General features: G+C 36.4%; 1 protein-coding gene across 1 annotated transcript in view; it reads left to right on the top strand.

Moving 5' to 3' along the window:
• The window catches only part of MCMDC2 (minichromosome maintenance domain containing 2), a 36,571-nt gene that overhangs the window by 6,726 nt on the left and 14,096 nt on the right, over positions 1-15,749 (top strand). The window contains exons 8-9 of the mRNA XM_069100059.1: positions 8,453-8,690; positions 11,234-11,439. Of these exons, the coding sequence (XP_068956160.1) occupies positions 8,453-8,690; positions 11,234-11,439 (444 nt within the window). The remainder of the gene's footprint in view (positions 1-8,452; positions 8,691-11,233; positions 11,440-15,749) is intronic.

The following is a 15,749-nucleotide window of genomic DNA, read 5'->3' on the forward strand; positions in this document are numbered from 1 at the left end:
AGTCATCCAATAATCAGAACAGTATTGATGGTTGGTAACTTCTGAGAGGACTACCAAGACACCTATTATTTACACACACACACACACACACACACACACAGAGTAATTGAGGGAGGAGCATTAACCACTTGGGGTTTCAACAAATAATCAGATAGGCACAGGAGCCCTGGGAGTTGTAGCACCTTCCGGACCACCAGTCCTATTACCAACCCAGTCCTCATAGCCACATCTGGGGAACTAACTCAGCCAACCTCATCAAGATCTTTTGTTTAGTCAATAAATATTAACTATAAATACACATCCACATACACACTATAACTTTGCCTTGAAAGATAACAGTTGAATTCAGTCAAATGATTGCAACTGCAAAGATCAATTTCTATGTTCTTTCTCTTAAATGTAACCTATGAACCATTTACAAAAAAAAAAAAAAAGAGTAAGCTATTTCATAAATTCAGTAGAAATTTTCAGAGATGCTTCAAGTAACTAAGGCATGGGTCAACAACCTATAGCTTGTGTGCCAAAAATGACAAGTTGTACCAGGTCTAATGCTTATTTTCAGAGACTGGAAAGGTCATTAATCTGTCTTATACACTGTTAACTGTTTAGTAACAAGTGTTCTCTAAATGAATAGTTATGAGTCAAACCTGCCAGCACACCAAAGGAATGAAAGGTAGCCCATATGGGTAAAATTTATTATATCCTAGTGAAGTTTATTGAAAGATACTTGCGAGCGGCCAGGTAGCACAGCGAATAAGAGCACCGGCTCCAGTGTTGAGAAGACCTGGGGATCGAATCCCGGGCTCAGACACTTAGCACCCACCCAGAAACACCTGGCCGTGTAACCTTGAGCAAGTTACTTAACCCCGATTGCTTAAAAGAAAAAAAAAAAGAAAGATACTTGGAGAAAACCAAGTAGAAACCATAAGTAATATGAGGCTAAGATACTCTCAGTACTTACACAGTATAAGAAGTTATCCTATATGACCTGTGAATTTCCAGTACCCTTTGCTAGATGACGACTCAGACCATGTGAAGAACGTGTAGACCCAATTTTTAGGATGGCAAAATGGCTTCTCAGCTTTCACCTTATAAAGCAGAAAAAAGCCCTCTTTGACTCATGTTAGTTATGCTTCACCAATTAAATTGTTTTGCAGAGACTCTAGGGCAATGACTGATGGGGAAGTAAGGTGTGGTGTGTTGATTCTCTTCCTAAATCTATTCTTTGGAATTTTGAGTATTCTAGATGATTGAGGGATTTAAATGAGGCATAATCTGGTTAATCCTATAGTCGTCCTTGTAGATATATTATTCGTTGCTTAGGATGGGGCCAACTCAGGTGAGATCTACAAGATACTGCTTTTCTGTATAATTCCAAAGCTGAGGGCATTAAGTGACAACAATTTTTTTAAAGTGCTATTTAAGTTTGTCCACAATCTAAGTTTCTTAATTGCCCTGAGTCAGTCTCCGAACATTAAAAGTATATAGGATCAGAAAACAGGTTAACACTTAGTACTTAATATTTATTGGGCTATCTCACATCCGTGAAGTAAATCATTCAACAAGTACAGAGGAACTAAAAGATGTTTTTGCTACATGAAGGGCAATATTTTTAATGACACAACCTGTCAATGCCATTCTGACCATTTGTGAGAGTCTTTGCTAGCAGTCCACTAGAATATTCATTTGCTACCCTATTCACCACTTTCTAGAATCGGTACAAGTTTGGCATTCTTCCTTATGCTACACATCAGAAGAAAAGGCTGTAGAGCTTTTTATAGTTTGCTGACCCCAGAAATAGGGTATGGTTTACAGTGCAGAAGTGCTTAATTGTGGTAGATGCTGATATAAGTGACTTTTGTCTTTAGCCTCTCCTAGCCAGTCCATCAATCATTTCCAGCTATTTTGAACCACAGTAGCTCTCTCAATTTCATTCTCTGCCTTCTCTGTATCTTCACAAATGCAGTTTAAATAGCCATTGCCTCTCCACTATTTGGAGACAAATGAGCCAAATAAATATTAAGTAGGAGTTTGAGCAGAAAAGTCTAGAGATCATCTGGTGCAACTTCCTCATTTTTAAAAATTAAAAAACTGAGCCCCAGAGAATATGTGACTTTCCTCAAGTTTTATAGGCTGTAAGTGAATCAGAATCTGAACCCTTCTCCTCTGACTCCAAATGCCGATTTTTGTCCACTATACCACATTGTTTTCTCCTTTTATTCTATTTATATTTATCACTGGTTCAGCAGAAAGAAACAGTAGTTTATTAAATAGTGAATGATTTGAAAGAATTTTTCCCTTACATAAAATTTCACTCTAGGAGAGGAGTTTTCAAATTGAATAGGATTTGGCCTTATATATGTAAAGTAATTTGATATCTTCTGATAAAATATCTTTTAAGTATACAGTAATATTTTATTAATCATATATATGTAAGGGTGAGGGTCTACTCCTATTACAGTTAATCACAGGAGGCCCAGATATCTCAGCTGAATTAATCTATCAGGTAAAAAGGATATAAATAAGTCCTTAATTATCTTGAAAAGATCACTAGGACTTAATGCAAATAATGTCACACAGAGAATATCTGGTGATTGGTTGAAAAGAATCAGCCATGTTATAGGTAGATGATGCAGTGGATAAAGTAAGAAAGCTGTTGTTCAGTTATGTCCGATTCATTATGACTCCATGGACTGTCTATGGGGTTTTTCTTGGCAAAGATACTAGAGAGGTTTGTCATTTCTTTCTTTAGTGATTTAAGGCAAACAAATATTAAATAACTTGCCCAGGGTCACATAGCTAGTGAGTGTCTGAGGCTGGATTTGAACTCAGGTCTTCTTGCCTCCAGGCCCAGTGTTCTATTCATTGAACCATCTAGCTGCCCTAGAGTCAGGAAGAAAATAAGTACAAATATGACCTTAGACACGTACTAGCTGTGTGACCTTGGGCAAGTCACTTAAGCTCTGCCTTGGTTTCTTCAGCTGTAAAATGGAAATAATACTCAGCTACCTCACAAAGACCTTGTGAGGCTCCAATGACATAAAATTGGTAAAGCACTTAACTTTGTGCCTGGCATACAGTAGGTGCCTAACAAATTGTTTCCTTCCTTCCATGCCTAGTGGGGCGATGTACAAGAATAGCAAGCTAGTTTGGAGCTAGTGAGTACAGTGGTAGTCAAATCCGGAAATGGTGAAAGACATCTGGGAAAGACAACTGGTAAAGGACCAAGTTTCCCTCCTCCCTCAACCTTAACCATATGACAATTTTGTGATCTGTGAAAACTGGGGAGAACTAGAGTGCATATCGGTGCTTGTAGCAACGTCCACAGAACAGCAATGGTTGATGGCAGCGTATGTATTAAGAGCAGAAAGATGCAGCAAAGAAAAGCATGACCCTCAGAGCCCAACAGAGAGATACACCTGAGAGGAACCGTACAAAGACTTCACAAAGGGCTAAGATCAAGAGTTACATGTTTACACTGAGGCTGCATGTGCTCACTAACTGAGCCTGCTGTCCTCAGGGATCTTGTCCACACGTGGGGATGGTATACGTGCAGTTGGAGGGGAATGTTTCTGTGATATTTCTCACTGTAGCTACTTAGTAAATAACCTTCCCAAAAGCTTATTAAGTGTGTTTGATAACCAATGTGCAACACACTAGTGGGGTTTATGAGCAACAGTACTAGAAGCTCCAGTAATCCTCAGGATTACCTTTAGAGTGTTGAGTAGGTAGAGTAGCCATGCTCTGGGGATGTGGCCTACTAACAATACAAGTGGGAGTTGTGGAAGCAGACTCCCAAGGGGTTACTGCATATACTATCAGAGCATTACATTTAGTGCTTCATCAACATCTTAACAGAGTGTAGTAGAAAGACTGCTGAATTTGTAATCAGAGGATCATATGTTCTTAGACTTGAACCCCAACTCTTCTCACCACCTGTGCAAACATGGGCAGGTCACAATTCAGGTTCCTTATATTTTAAATTAGGAGGTTGGGCTAGTCTTAAAAGTCTCTTCTACTTAAAGCATCTATAGTAGTCTTACATATTTGTTAGCACCATAATAATATTTTTGAAATTGATATTTCATCAGTTTCACAATGTCTGTTCCTTTTTTTAGTTTTTTGTTGATTATATATGTAGTACATTTAGCAATCCATTCATACTCTTTCTCATTTTTATAAAACTGTGATAAAAATTATTTACGTGTGCATCTCTGATGAAAATATGAAAAGAGGATGCATAGGATTTCCCAAATTATTTTCTGAGGAATACCAGAGTATTTGTTATATACACACGTGAAACATCTGAGTAATCTTCAATCTTTTGGCTTATTTCATTTCTTAAACCTGAGCCATATTTTCCAATATAGTTTTGTCATCCTCTGCTATGCCGACCTTCACTTGAAGTTTCCAGGAATCAAAGTAGATGCTGACAGTGACTTTTTTAAGAAAAGGCCTTTTATTGATTGTTATGACCTACTTCATGGTTTGAGAAGCTTCTGAATGAATTTTTGTCTGTAGACATTAGGTTAATTGATGGACTAACTCCTTCATGTGATTGGATTTATTTATCACTTATTGCATACTGAAACCACAAGTGCAGTCTTCATTTTGGGAGATTCCTTTCTTGAATTAACATTTAAATTAAATGTAATTTATTGCAATCCTTTTTGCTTTCATATTGAGTTAATAGTTTTCTTTGAAGCATAGACTATTGTAACCTTATAATACATGTGTCAAAAGTTTAACAGGTTTGCTTTTCTTCCTTTTTGAAATCTTACTGGACTTTCATAACTGCTTTCCCACACCAAGGTAATATTAGCTTCTTCTAACAACATTCTCAGAATAATTATTGTATCTGAACTGGGCAGGCTACTTACCTGAGATAACAACTGCCTCCCTAGGTTACCACATGTGTGTCATCCTTAGGTTAATTATGAGAAATTGCCTATAATGGATTCCCTCCTCTCCACTACTACTTCCACAGATAGCCACCTGTAGCTGAGGCTTCTGAGGGTGTTGAATGTGTGCCAAAAATGAGCTGTTCATATGATCTATCATGACTTTTGAAAGACTGCTTATAAGTTCATCCAAGAGTGCTCTAGCCAGTTATCACTCTCAAATCTTAAACAGCTTATCATGCAGGGAAACTTGTATTATTAATGTTGTCAGAAGTAGAGATTGTTCTCTATATAAACATAGCAAGCCTCACTACCCCATAACCAGATTTGGCTATTTTAGGATTCTAGGGATACTTTAAAAGATTCTCTAATGCCCTATCTCCATTGTGTTTCCCCCACTATTTACCACCAGATGAGTATCACTTTAGTTCCTTTTAACCACTGAACATGAATTAGCTTTGGCAAAGGGATATTTACTTCAAATATATAATAGAAAAAACATTTTCCCCACCACCCCTAGGGCGCATTCTCCCCTTTGTCACCTTGGTCTCTGGGGCAAGTGAGCTCAGACTTAGCAACATTTCTATGTAGTACTGGTCCCACCAAGTTGCAGTATGACTGCCAGATGAGACCTTCTCTCAGCTGGATCCCAAAAGTCATTCTTTGTTCATTAGTGCATTAATGCTGGACTGGCTGCAAAATCAGCATGAACTCACTCCTGGATTCCTTGATAAGAGAATGCCCAGATGACTCATTTTCCTGATTTTTCTAAACTCACAAGGTCCATGCCTTCAAACTAATCTCCTTCTCTGATACCATCAGCAAAGGAATCAAACTAAGGATAAAGATCCAGTAGGAGAAAGCAGCTAAAGAGAATGACTGAATCTCAGTTAGAGAATGGGTTTATTATTGAATAACTCCAAAGAAAAATAAAATCAAGCTTCTGGTTTCAGGAAAGGTTAAGTTCTTGTAACAGTCCTACAGCATGCAGGTTTCTTCACTAAGATATTGAGACTTCTAGTCCACCCCTCACCCTCAGATGTAAATCAACTGTCCTAGGTGAAAAACTTCTGATTCCCCTAGCACATCCAACTGGAGACTGGACAAATTTTTCTAAGTGTCTACTCAGAACACAGGGAACAGCAAGATTTCTCTAGAGATCCCTAGACAGGAAATCACTCTAGAGGTACAGGCAAGTTTTCTCTGGGTTCTTATTCCAAAAAGCATCTGAAATTTCCCCCAATCCATCCCTGCCACTGAAGGGTACTCCATTTGGAATTCTAAATTCATCCAATTATAGGACAAGTAGACTTAGAGAGAAAATAGCAATCAGGATCAAATAATCCCCAAAGATGAACCAAGATGTCCAGAAAGGAATTAAGCACTATAGATTAATTACTTAAGGTAGTTAAGGTACACAGGCAAACCTTATCCCATGGACTTGTAATACATAAGGATCTCACAATGAGACAAGCCATCTAAGTCTATTTAAACAGATCTAAAAGAAAAATATTGACATATCAACATTTCTCAACTAGTCACCAGTAATCTAGTGATGCAAACTCCATGCTTATCATATTAGTCTTAATATCAATATTTGTAGAAGATTTGGTGTAAGACAGCAAATAGCAATACTTAAATATTCAATGAATCAACAAATACCAAAAAGCCTACAAAATCATACCAACTGGCTTGTAAGGAAAACACAAATAAAAAATGAAATAATAAAAAGAGAAACCAAAAAAAAATTAAACACTAAAAAATGGGCAAAAAACTGTAAAATTTTAAAGAGAAAACAGGAAAAAATATTTTCTTAATTTTCCTGCACATGTGCTAATTCACTATTACATAAACAAGAAAGATTTGTACTGGGCCCCTGGCATTTATGCTGGTACTTGTTATCAATATGTCACTAACTGGCATGGGACCAATAATTCTAAAGCCTGGAAGAACATACCCCTCATCTGGAAGGACCCATGAAGTATTGGCAGCTTTCACATTTTCTGTACTTACTATCTTTCTGAGATCCATACGGTACCATATGCTTTAATAAAACTCCACCAGAATATGTATGAATTGCGTGTTGTATTTTGTTTCCATCTTTTAGTGGCCCAGCATTTGCTATTGTTGAGGAATGTTGAGGAATGAGTGGGAGAGACTAATCTACAATCATTGGAATAAGTTTTGCAAAACTAGGACATTTGATTTGGAGAGTTTTACTATGGTCTTCTATCCTTTGCAGTAATATTTTTGCATAATCTACAGATATCTTCATGTTGCTCTTTTTGTCCATGATCATTGCGAGTTTCCGGAAGACAAGATGACCAAGTGTCTCATAAAATGCATTTCATAAAAACTTTGGATGGACAGTGAAATTCCAGCTCGTTTGTTTGCCTTTCCAAGGAAAACCCGTGCACCATTTTTTTTTTCATTTAGCTACAGTCCATTTACCTACTTTTGCCTTCTGGTTTCATCTTTTGTAAGACTTGATGTTGATGTAGTTCAATTTTTCAGATTGTATGTCAAGTCACTGGTCATTTGATAAAGATCTTGCAGAGTACCAAAAGGTACATTAATATTTATAGACTGAAAAATATGTGATCCTTCCCATATTCTTTTCCCTTTTCTGCTACTACATAATTGTTACCTTGTAGAAGCTGAAAGGGGCCACACAAGACTGACAGAGTGCCATTTAAAAATTTTTCTTGATTTAATGGATTGCCTCTCACAAAGCATTTATCACCTGGTGGCCAACTTATGGTGATGAATCTCTTTCCATACGTAGCTGGTTTGGTTCTCAAAAACAGTAGAAGTCAGTCTGTCGTTAGCACTGGATTCGAAGCATTAGAGTAAGGCTCTATGTAGAATTATATTCCTTAAGTTGAAAAAAAATTAGATGATTCTCCTCTCATTTCTTTTCAGTACTTCAAGCATGCATGATTTTACCTTCTTCTATTGATACAGATTGTAACACCTTTATTTATGGATTAATAGACAGGTTAAGAGCTTTTATGGGCAAAAATAATTTTTCACCTAGTAGCCAACCCTCTAGTAATGAATGATCTTTCCCAAACTTTGTAAGACTGGTCCTCTAACAACAGCCATGACCATTCATTGTCAAAACCTGTATTCAAAGCACTTTCAGCTTGGTAAGACCTGCCAGTAAGACCTTGAATTATCCTAGTATAATCTTCAACGTCATCACTACACTATAATTTAGCTTTGGAATGGTAACTTGAGTGGCAGGTGCTATTCAGATAAATTACATAATACCAATACCTTATACAATTTCATATCCTGAACTAAGTTGCATTTTTTCCACAGGAAATAAAATTGTCACTATAGCCACAGCAATGATTCTTTCCTTCTACCAAAGGATTTGTTAGAACTTCACATCAGCTAATTTTGTGTAGTATTGGTACAAATTAATTAATAAATAGAGTATCTTTCATGATATTTAAAACTTGTTACCAGTTTAAAATATATTGCTTATATTACATTTTTATTGTTTTAAAACACTATTTAATAGTTATGTTAATATTTATTTTCAGTTCCTTCTGGTATTAGTGACAACTTCAGGCATCTCCTGTCCTTGACTTCAAACTCATGCTGGAAATTTACAGCTATACTAGCCAACATTTTTGCATCACAGATCATTCCTCCTGGGACTTACAACATGTTAAAACTCTGTTTGCTGATGAGTCTAGTACAGACAAATGATAGAAACAAGGAAGTTGAAGATCACCTGGATATTTTAATTGTGACAAGTGATACATTACTCGTAGACAGGTAAAGATGCATAATGTGTTTTTTAAATTATAGTCTGAGATACTCAAAATATTTGTAAATTTTTCCAATAAGCATTGATACAAAATAACTTTAAATTATTTGAATATTAAAAACATTTAAAATCTTTTTTTAGTGACAGAGAAAGCTGTTTTTTAAAAAGAAGCTGAGAAGGGTGACTAGGTGGCGCAGTGAGTAAAAGCGCTGGCCCTGGAATTGGGAGGACCCGAGTTCGGTTCCAGCCTGAGACACTTAACACCCACACAAAAATACTAGCCGTGTAACCTTGGGCAAGTTACTTAACCCCAAAATTGCCCTCCAAAAGGCAAAAAAAAAAAAAGAAGCTGAGATATAAGAAATGATCTTTAAATGTTTAAGAATTTCATCACTTCATTCTTGCATACATTTTCTTTCAACTTATTTTTCTACTCCCAAATCAAATACGTATTTTCTAGGTTCTCTTCCCTCCTCACCCTTTTCTCTTCCCTCCTAGTAAGAGGTTTGTGTTTGGGTTGGGTTTTTGTTTTTTTTTTTTTTGGGGGGGGGGGTCTTCACCTAGGAATTGAATAGTGAATTGAAAATTAGAATGGAAATAATAGACGAATTTCACAACTTAAGGGAATTTGGAGAGGTTCAGAGGGAAGACAGAGATGGCTATAGGGATAGAAAATAACATCTATGAATAAAAGGAAGGAAAATTGAAGTATTTAGCAGAGAGAAAGGAAGGCTAGTGAATACCTTAACTGTTCTCCATTTTCACTGCAGATAAAACAAGAAAAAAAATATACAGAAATTACAACATGGACAAAGATAGGTTAGATGTAAAGAATATGACAATAGTGATTGATGAATATTGGAATCCCAAAGAAAATGTAGAATCTCCTGCCTAGGAGGACTCTTAAATAAGGTTAATTTTCACCTGACCAGAATGGTTTAAATGATTCTATCTAATAGACAAATTACCTTATTACAAAATATCTAGGTAACATAATGGATAGAGTAATAGGCTTGGATTCAGGAAAAACCCAGTTCATATAATACCCTAGGTACTAGGTAATGTGACCTGGGCAATTCACTTACCTTCTCTTAGTTTCCTTTTATTTGTAAAAATGACAATAATAATAATAACACATATCTGACAGAGTTGCTGAGAGAAAGAAATGAGATAATATATAAAGTGCTTTGAAAACTTTAAAGTACTCTATGAATTTCAGCTCACATTATTAGAAATTTCATTCATTCAATACTTTAAACACCTGCTATGTGTAATGCTAGGTGGTATAGTAGATAAAGTACAAAGGCCTGAAGTCAGGAAGACTCATCTTCCTGAGTTCAAATCTGGTCTCAGACAGTAGCTGTGTGACCCTGGGCAAGTCACTTAACCCAGTTTGCCTCAGTTTCCTCATCTGTGAAATGAACTGGAGAAGGAAATGTCCTACCACTCCAGTATCTTTGCCAAGAAACCCCAAATGGAATCACAAAGAGTCAGATACAACTGAAAAACAAATGAACAAAATATATAATGATTTGCTGTGATAGGCTTTGTAAATGAGTGGGAGAAATATGAAGATAAATAAGATGGCCCCTGACCTCAGGAACCTTTGTTCTAGTCAGGTTTGGAATTTTAAGCAAAACAGACAGGGTTTTACACAAGTGATCTCACTAGACTTATTGAACCATAGGAACAAGGAGACTAGGATGTACACTTTACTGCCACCAGTTGAGTCCCTATCTTTGTTTAGACTCAGGAAATGAGGTTGTACATTTAATTGCTTCCAGAATATTGCCTCTATCTAGACAATAATACCATGACCATGGAAAGTATGGGCAGTTTTGTACAGAAGTAGACAAAGGATGCTGGAACTTTTCACAAATTCATCATTCTCAAGATCAGATAAGACAAAATGAGGGAGTGGTAGAATTCCTTTGGAATCAGGGTCTGCAGTCAGATATTCATCAATCACTCAAGCTGTCTCTATCTGCATGTCTTCTCTCCACTAGGAAAAAGGAGTCTAATTTTAATAGATCTGCATCAAGCTTTCAATATAATAAGGGAGATAATTATATATATATATATATATGTGCATATATATGTACAGATAATTATAAAAAGAGATTAAAATATAAGTGTATGAAAGGTTAATGATAGATTACAGCAGGAAGGAATGTTAGAGGTTTTCAACTGCAACTCCCTCCCTCAGAGGAAACTAAGGCCCAGAAAAGTGAAAGGATTTGCTCAAGATCATTCAGAATTAAGTGATAGTTGAGATTCATACTTAGGCCTTCTGTTTTCAAATCTAGAACAGCTTTCACTTTCTAAAACATTCTTTCTCCCTAGTGCTGTGATACCAGGTAAAGGAAAAATTACCTCTTTTTATCCCTCTGAGTCAGACAAGTCACCCATAATCCAAAACTTTTTTGATATGCAAACTCGTATTCATATGGGATATGATGAAAGTACATGTCTTCGAAAACATTGATTATATATATTATATAAACTGATTATAACTACCAAAAACAATTCAAATGAAACGTTTTTCCCCTAGGCTTTTGAACTTCTGTGTTTGTCTTGTGCCTCGAGGGATATGTCATCCAACATCTGGTGAAATTTTTCCCACTCTATCCAGAGATAAATATGGAACTGGAGTTGCTAGCATTCAAGCTTGCAGTGCCTTGCTAGCCAAAGATGGCATCTGCTACATAGGAGACTTGTCATCACATAAAAAAGATAAACTTGAACTGCTTCAATCTGGTAGGTCAATATTTTTTAGGTAGTTGTTTCTTGGTCAACTTAACCAATTCAAATTCAGTGTCAAGTAGTGTTAAGAACTGCCACAATTTCTAAATTTTATGAATCAAATTTATGAAATCATGTTTTTATGCAAGCAGGACCCCATAGAGCTAATTTCCTAATACACTATGCAAACCCTGAGTACTCAGATGTGTTAACAGAGAAGTCAGATTAAATAGGATATTGTACTGAAAATGAAAACTATTGTACGGTTCAGAATTGATCTCTTAAGGTTAGTGCTGTGTGAAATGGAAAAGTATCCTGTAGGTCAATTGTCCCTTTAAATTTCAGAAGATCTCTTTTAAATTCAGACAGTTTAGAGCTAGAATTACTCCCACTTCCTTCCTGTTAGGATGAACAGGATCATTATCTTGAGTAAGATTCAACCTTGAAAGCCCAATTTTATTTAAAAAAAACAACAACCAAAAACCTACTAATTACCTGGTTTTAATTTGAATTCCACCTTTAACTAGCTGCATGATTTTTGAGTAAGACACAACTTCATGCATCAGTTTTTAAATTGGTAAACCAAGAGAAATTGATCTATGGTGGCCTTTCCAACTGTAAAATTCATAGTTCTATGTGCTACTTTTTTTTTTTGCTTCAAAGTTTTACTGATACCTTTTGATTTTTTCCCCCCACTGATCATTTCCCAGTATAGTGTCTCTATCCTTCCCTACCCTATTGAACCCTTTCATTGTAATAGAGGAAACAGTTAAGTAGAACTGACAAAATAATAGCATTGGCAATATCCAAGACTTAGCTCTCTACCAACTGGAAGGAAGTATGATCTCTGAAACCAAGGCTAGGCATTGCTGTTCATCTGAGATTGGCTGCCTTTTAGAATTGTTTTTGTTCACATTGCTATAATTGTTGTGTATATTGCTCTTCTGATTCTGCTTATTTCCCTTTTCATCAGTTTATAAATGTCTTTCTGAATTTCTCTTAATTCATGTGTTTCAATATATTCTTTTTTTTTTTTTTGCTTTGTTTTTTGGAGGGGGAAGGCAGGGTAATTGGGGTTAAGTGACTTACTCAAGGTCATACAGCTAGTAAGTGTTAAGTGTCTGAGGCCACATTTGAACTCAGGTCCTCCTGACTCCAGGACCAGTCCTCTATTCACTGCACCACCTAGCCTCCCCTCATTATATTCTTTTTTTTTTTTCAAGCAGTTGGGGTTAAGTAACTTGCTCAAGGTTATACGGCCAGTTATTTTTGTGTGGGTGTTAAGTATCTGAGCCTGGAATCAATCCCAGGTCTCCCGACTCTGGGGTGGGTGTTCTTACTCACTGCGCCACCTGGCCGCCCCTCAATATATTCTTATACCACATTTTGTTTAACCATGAATTTTACACTTGGAAAGGACATCATAGATGAATCTGAAGGATTCAGAGAAGAATAGAAAGATTTATATAAACTGATTTGAAGCAAAGTAAGCAGAACTAGGAAAACATCTGATAGTTATCAAAAAGAGATTTTCTTATCCTTTCTTAGAGAAATAATAATCAGATCAGGGAAAGGGTATTCCGAAGGTTACAGCATGGATTCAATAGTCATTCAATGGTTATGCTGCTATTTTGCCATTCAGAAGCTTGAGGGAGGAACTACATAAAAACTCATGCCATTTTTTTTTAACTAAGGACACCAGGAAGTTATGTCAATGACGAGAGGTTTTATTGTCCCTCCCTCCTCCCCCTCCCCCCAGTGAATTAAGTCTCAAGAATACCCTTTAAGGAAAAACTAATTTAGTTTATTTAGAACGAGATCTTAGGATATTGCTATCACCACATTATCAATATTTGTTATTGTTTAGTCATTTTTCAGTCATGTTTGACTCTTTGTGATCCCATTTGGGGTTTTCTTGGCAAAGATGCTGGAGTAGTTTGCCATTTCCTTCTCCAGCTCATTTTACAGATGAGAAAACTGGGGCAAATAGGGTTAAGTGACTTGCCCAGGGTCACACAGCTAGTAAGTATCTGAGGTTAGATTTGAATTCAGGTCTTCCTGACTCCAGGCCCACTGCTCTATCCACTGTGCCACCTAGCTGCCCTACCAATATTACTTTATGTGATTATTACTTTTATGTGATTAAATAGTTTTTTGTAATACTACAAAACAGAATATATTAAGTTACCTCCATGATTCCCTGGATATTTATAAAACATGACCATCAGTAGTAGAACCAGCTATAAAAGCTATTTTAACTTCTAGAAAAACAAACTTTAGTTCCTGTTATTATAACTCCTAGAAAGAACTACTTTAGATCTTAAAGGAAAGGCCTAATTTCCTCCTCTCACTCTGCCTGTGTAGACACACTTTAATTGGGAAAGTCTGATGCCTGTTCAGTTTACTCCCATGGAAAATAATGGCATGTAAATAAAAAGAATAACTCAAGTAGGAGTGTTATCTTCCCCCTCCTCTATACACAGATAGGCACAATTTCATACAGATTCTCATGATGACAAGAGAGGAAGCATCTCCCAGACAACTGACAGATTTTAAAAAGCTTGGCAAGGCATTCAAATATGCAAATTAATCCCAAGGGTTTTCAGAGACAAAGATAGAAGGAAGGCAACACTTGGAATAAAAATGGAAAATATTTATAAACATTTTTTATGACAAACTATTTTCTCCATCAGGAACAATGGAATCAAGTTCACAGTCCTAGATGTGCTTATAGGGGAGGTAGAAATGTTACTAAAGAGAACAAAGATTGGAACGATTAGACTGGGTATATATAGGAGATCTGTGTTTGACAGCAACACAAATGTGAGAATGCTGAAGAAATGGTATACAAGGTATTTGAAGGGAGGTTGATTTCAAAGGCATGGGAAAAAATGTCAGAGGAAAGGTAATAGGGGAGCCACTGGTGCTTATTGAATGGAGTGGGAAGAAGTGACATGGTCATTTTGCTTTAGGATGATGAATTTGACAGCTGAATAGATGTTGGATTGGAATGGCAAGAAGATTGAGGCAGGGAGGCTAGGTAGACTTTTGCAATAGTCCAGGTGTGAGGTAATGAGGACCTGCACTGGAGCAGTAGCAGTGTCCAAAGAGAGAAAGAAGTATTTATGAAAGATGTTATGAAAGTTATATCAACAGGACTTGTCCACTGATTGCATGTGGGAGGGGTAAAGAAGATTGAGGAATCAAAGGTTGACTATGTTGTCAGCCTAGGTGATTGGAAGGATGGTGACACCCTCAACAGTGGTGGGGAAGTTTGTAAGAGGGCAGGGTTGTAGAGAAAGATAATGAGTTCAGTCAGAGACTTGAGGGACACTTGTGATTAATGAGCTTAGTGAAAGAAACTCAACCAAATGAACTATGAGAGAGAATGTCATAAAAATATAGAGAGAAGAGGGAATCAAGGAGAATATGGTGATTGATAGTGGCAAAGACTGCAGAGATGTCAAGACGGATGAGGAATGAAAAAAGGCTATTAGATCCAGTAATTAAGAGAACACTGGTAATTTTGGAGAGAGCAGTTTCAGTTGAACAATGCTATCAGAAGCCAACCTACAGGGAGTTTAAAAGAGTGAGAGGAAAGGAAGTGGAGACACTGATTGCAGACTCCTTTTTAAGTCTTAGCAGAGAATAACCAGGCTTTTCTAAGCAATATTCAACAGTAAACCATGTCTTTACCATTTCTCTATTGCCTGAAAGATATAAAGAATATAAGATACTACTGTGCTTATTGTTTGTTGATTATGAAAGAGTATTTGATTCATTAGAGCAAAGCTCTATCTTATAAACTCTTTTTCTTTTTTCTTCTTTTCTAATCTTTTTTATCTTGAACCTAATGTCATCGTTAAACAAATAAAATCAACAAATCAAAAAAGGATTGTATATAACGATGTCAATCTCTATCTCCTACAACTTGTTTTTTAGAAGTATATGTGAATTTTTATCATAATAGTTATCATACAACCTTACTTGTCTACGTTCTCTTCTGAACTTCCTATCCTTTACTGTGTATTTTTGTTGATTTTCACTGGTGTTCCTTTTCTTTTTTTTATCACTATCACTAATTCCAATCTTCCCACAATTAATCCCCCCAAAGGAGCCCTTTTCTATAACAGTTTCTAAAGAATTAAAAATGAAAGTCATGCAGTAGGCAATGAAAAGGCACATAGTGGATATGAGCAGGTTGTAATAACCACTAAGGAACTTAGAAAGATATCACCAAGGATAGGAAGAGAAATGGACTTGTCATGTAGCAAGGGTAAGGGATAACGGGTGATCACCAGTACTTTCAAAATGTCAGAATTGAG

The sequence above is a fragment of the Petaurus breviceps genome, unplaced genomic scaffold (genome assembly GCF_028583685.1).
Source record: "Petaurus breviceps papuanus isolate PSGF00001 unplaced genomic scaffold, PetGlider_PUasm1.0 38, whole genome shotgun sequence".
Classification (NCBI taxonomy): Eukaryota; Metazoa; Chordata; class Mammalia; order Diprotodontia; family Petauridae; genus Petaurus; species Petaurus breviceps.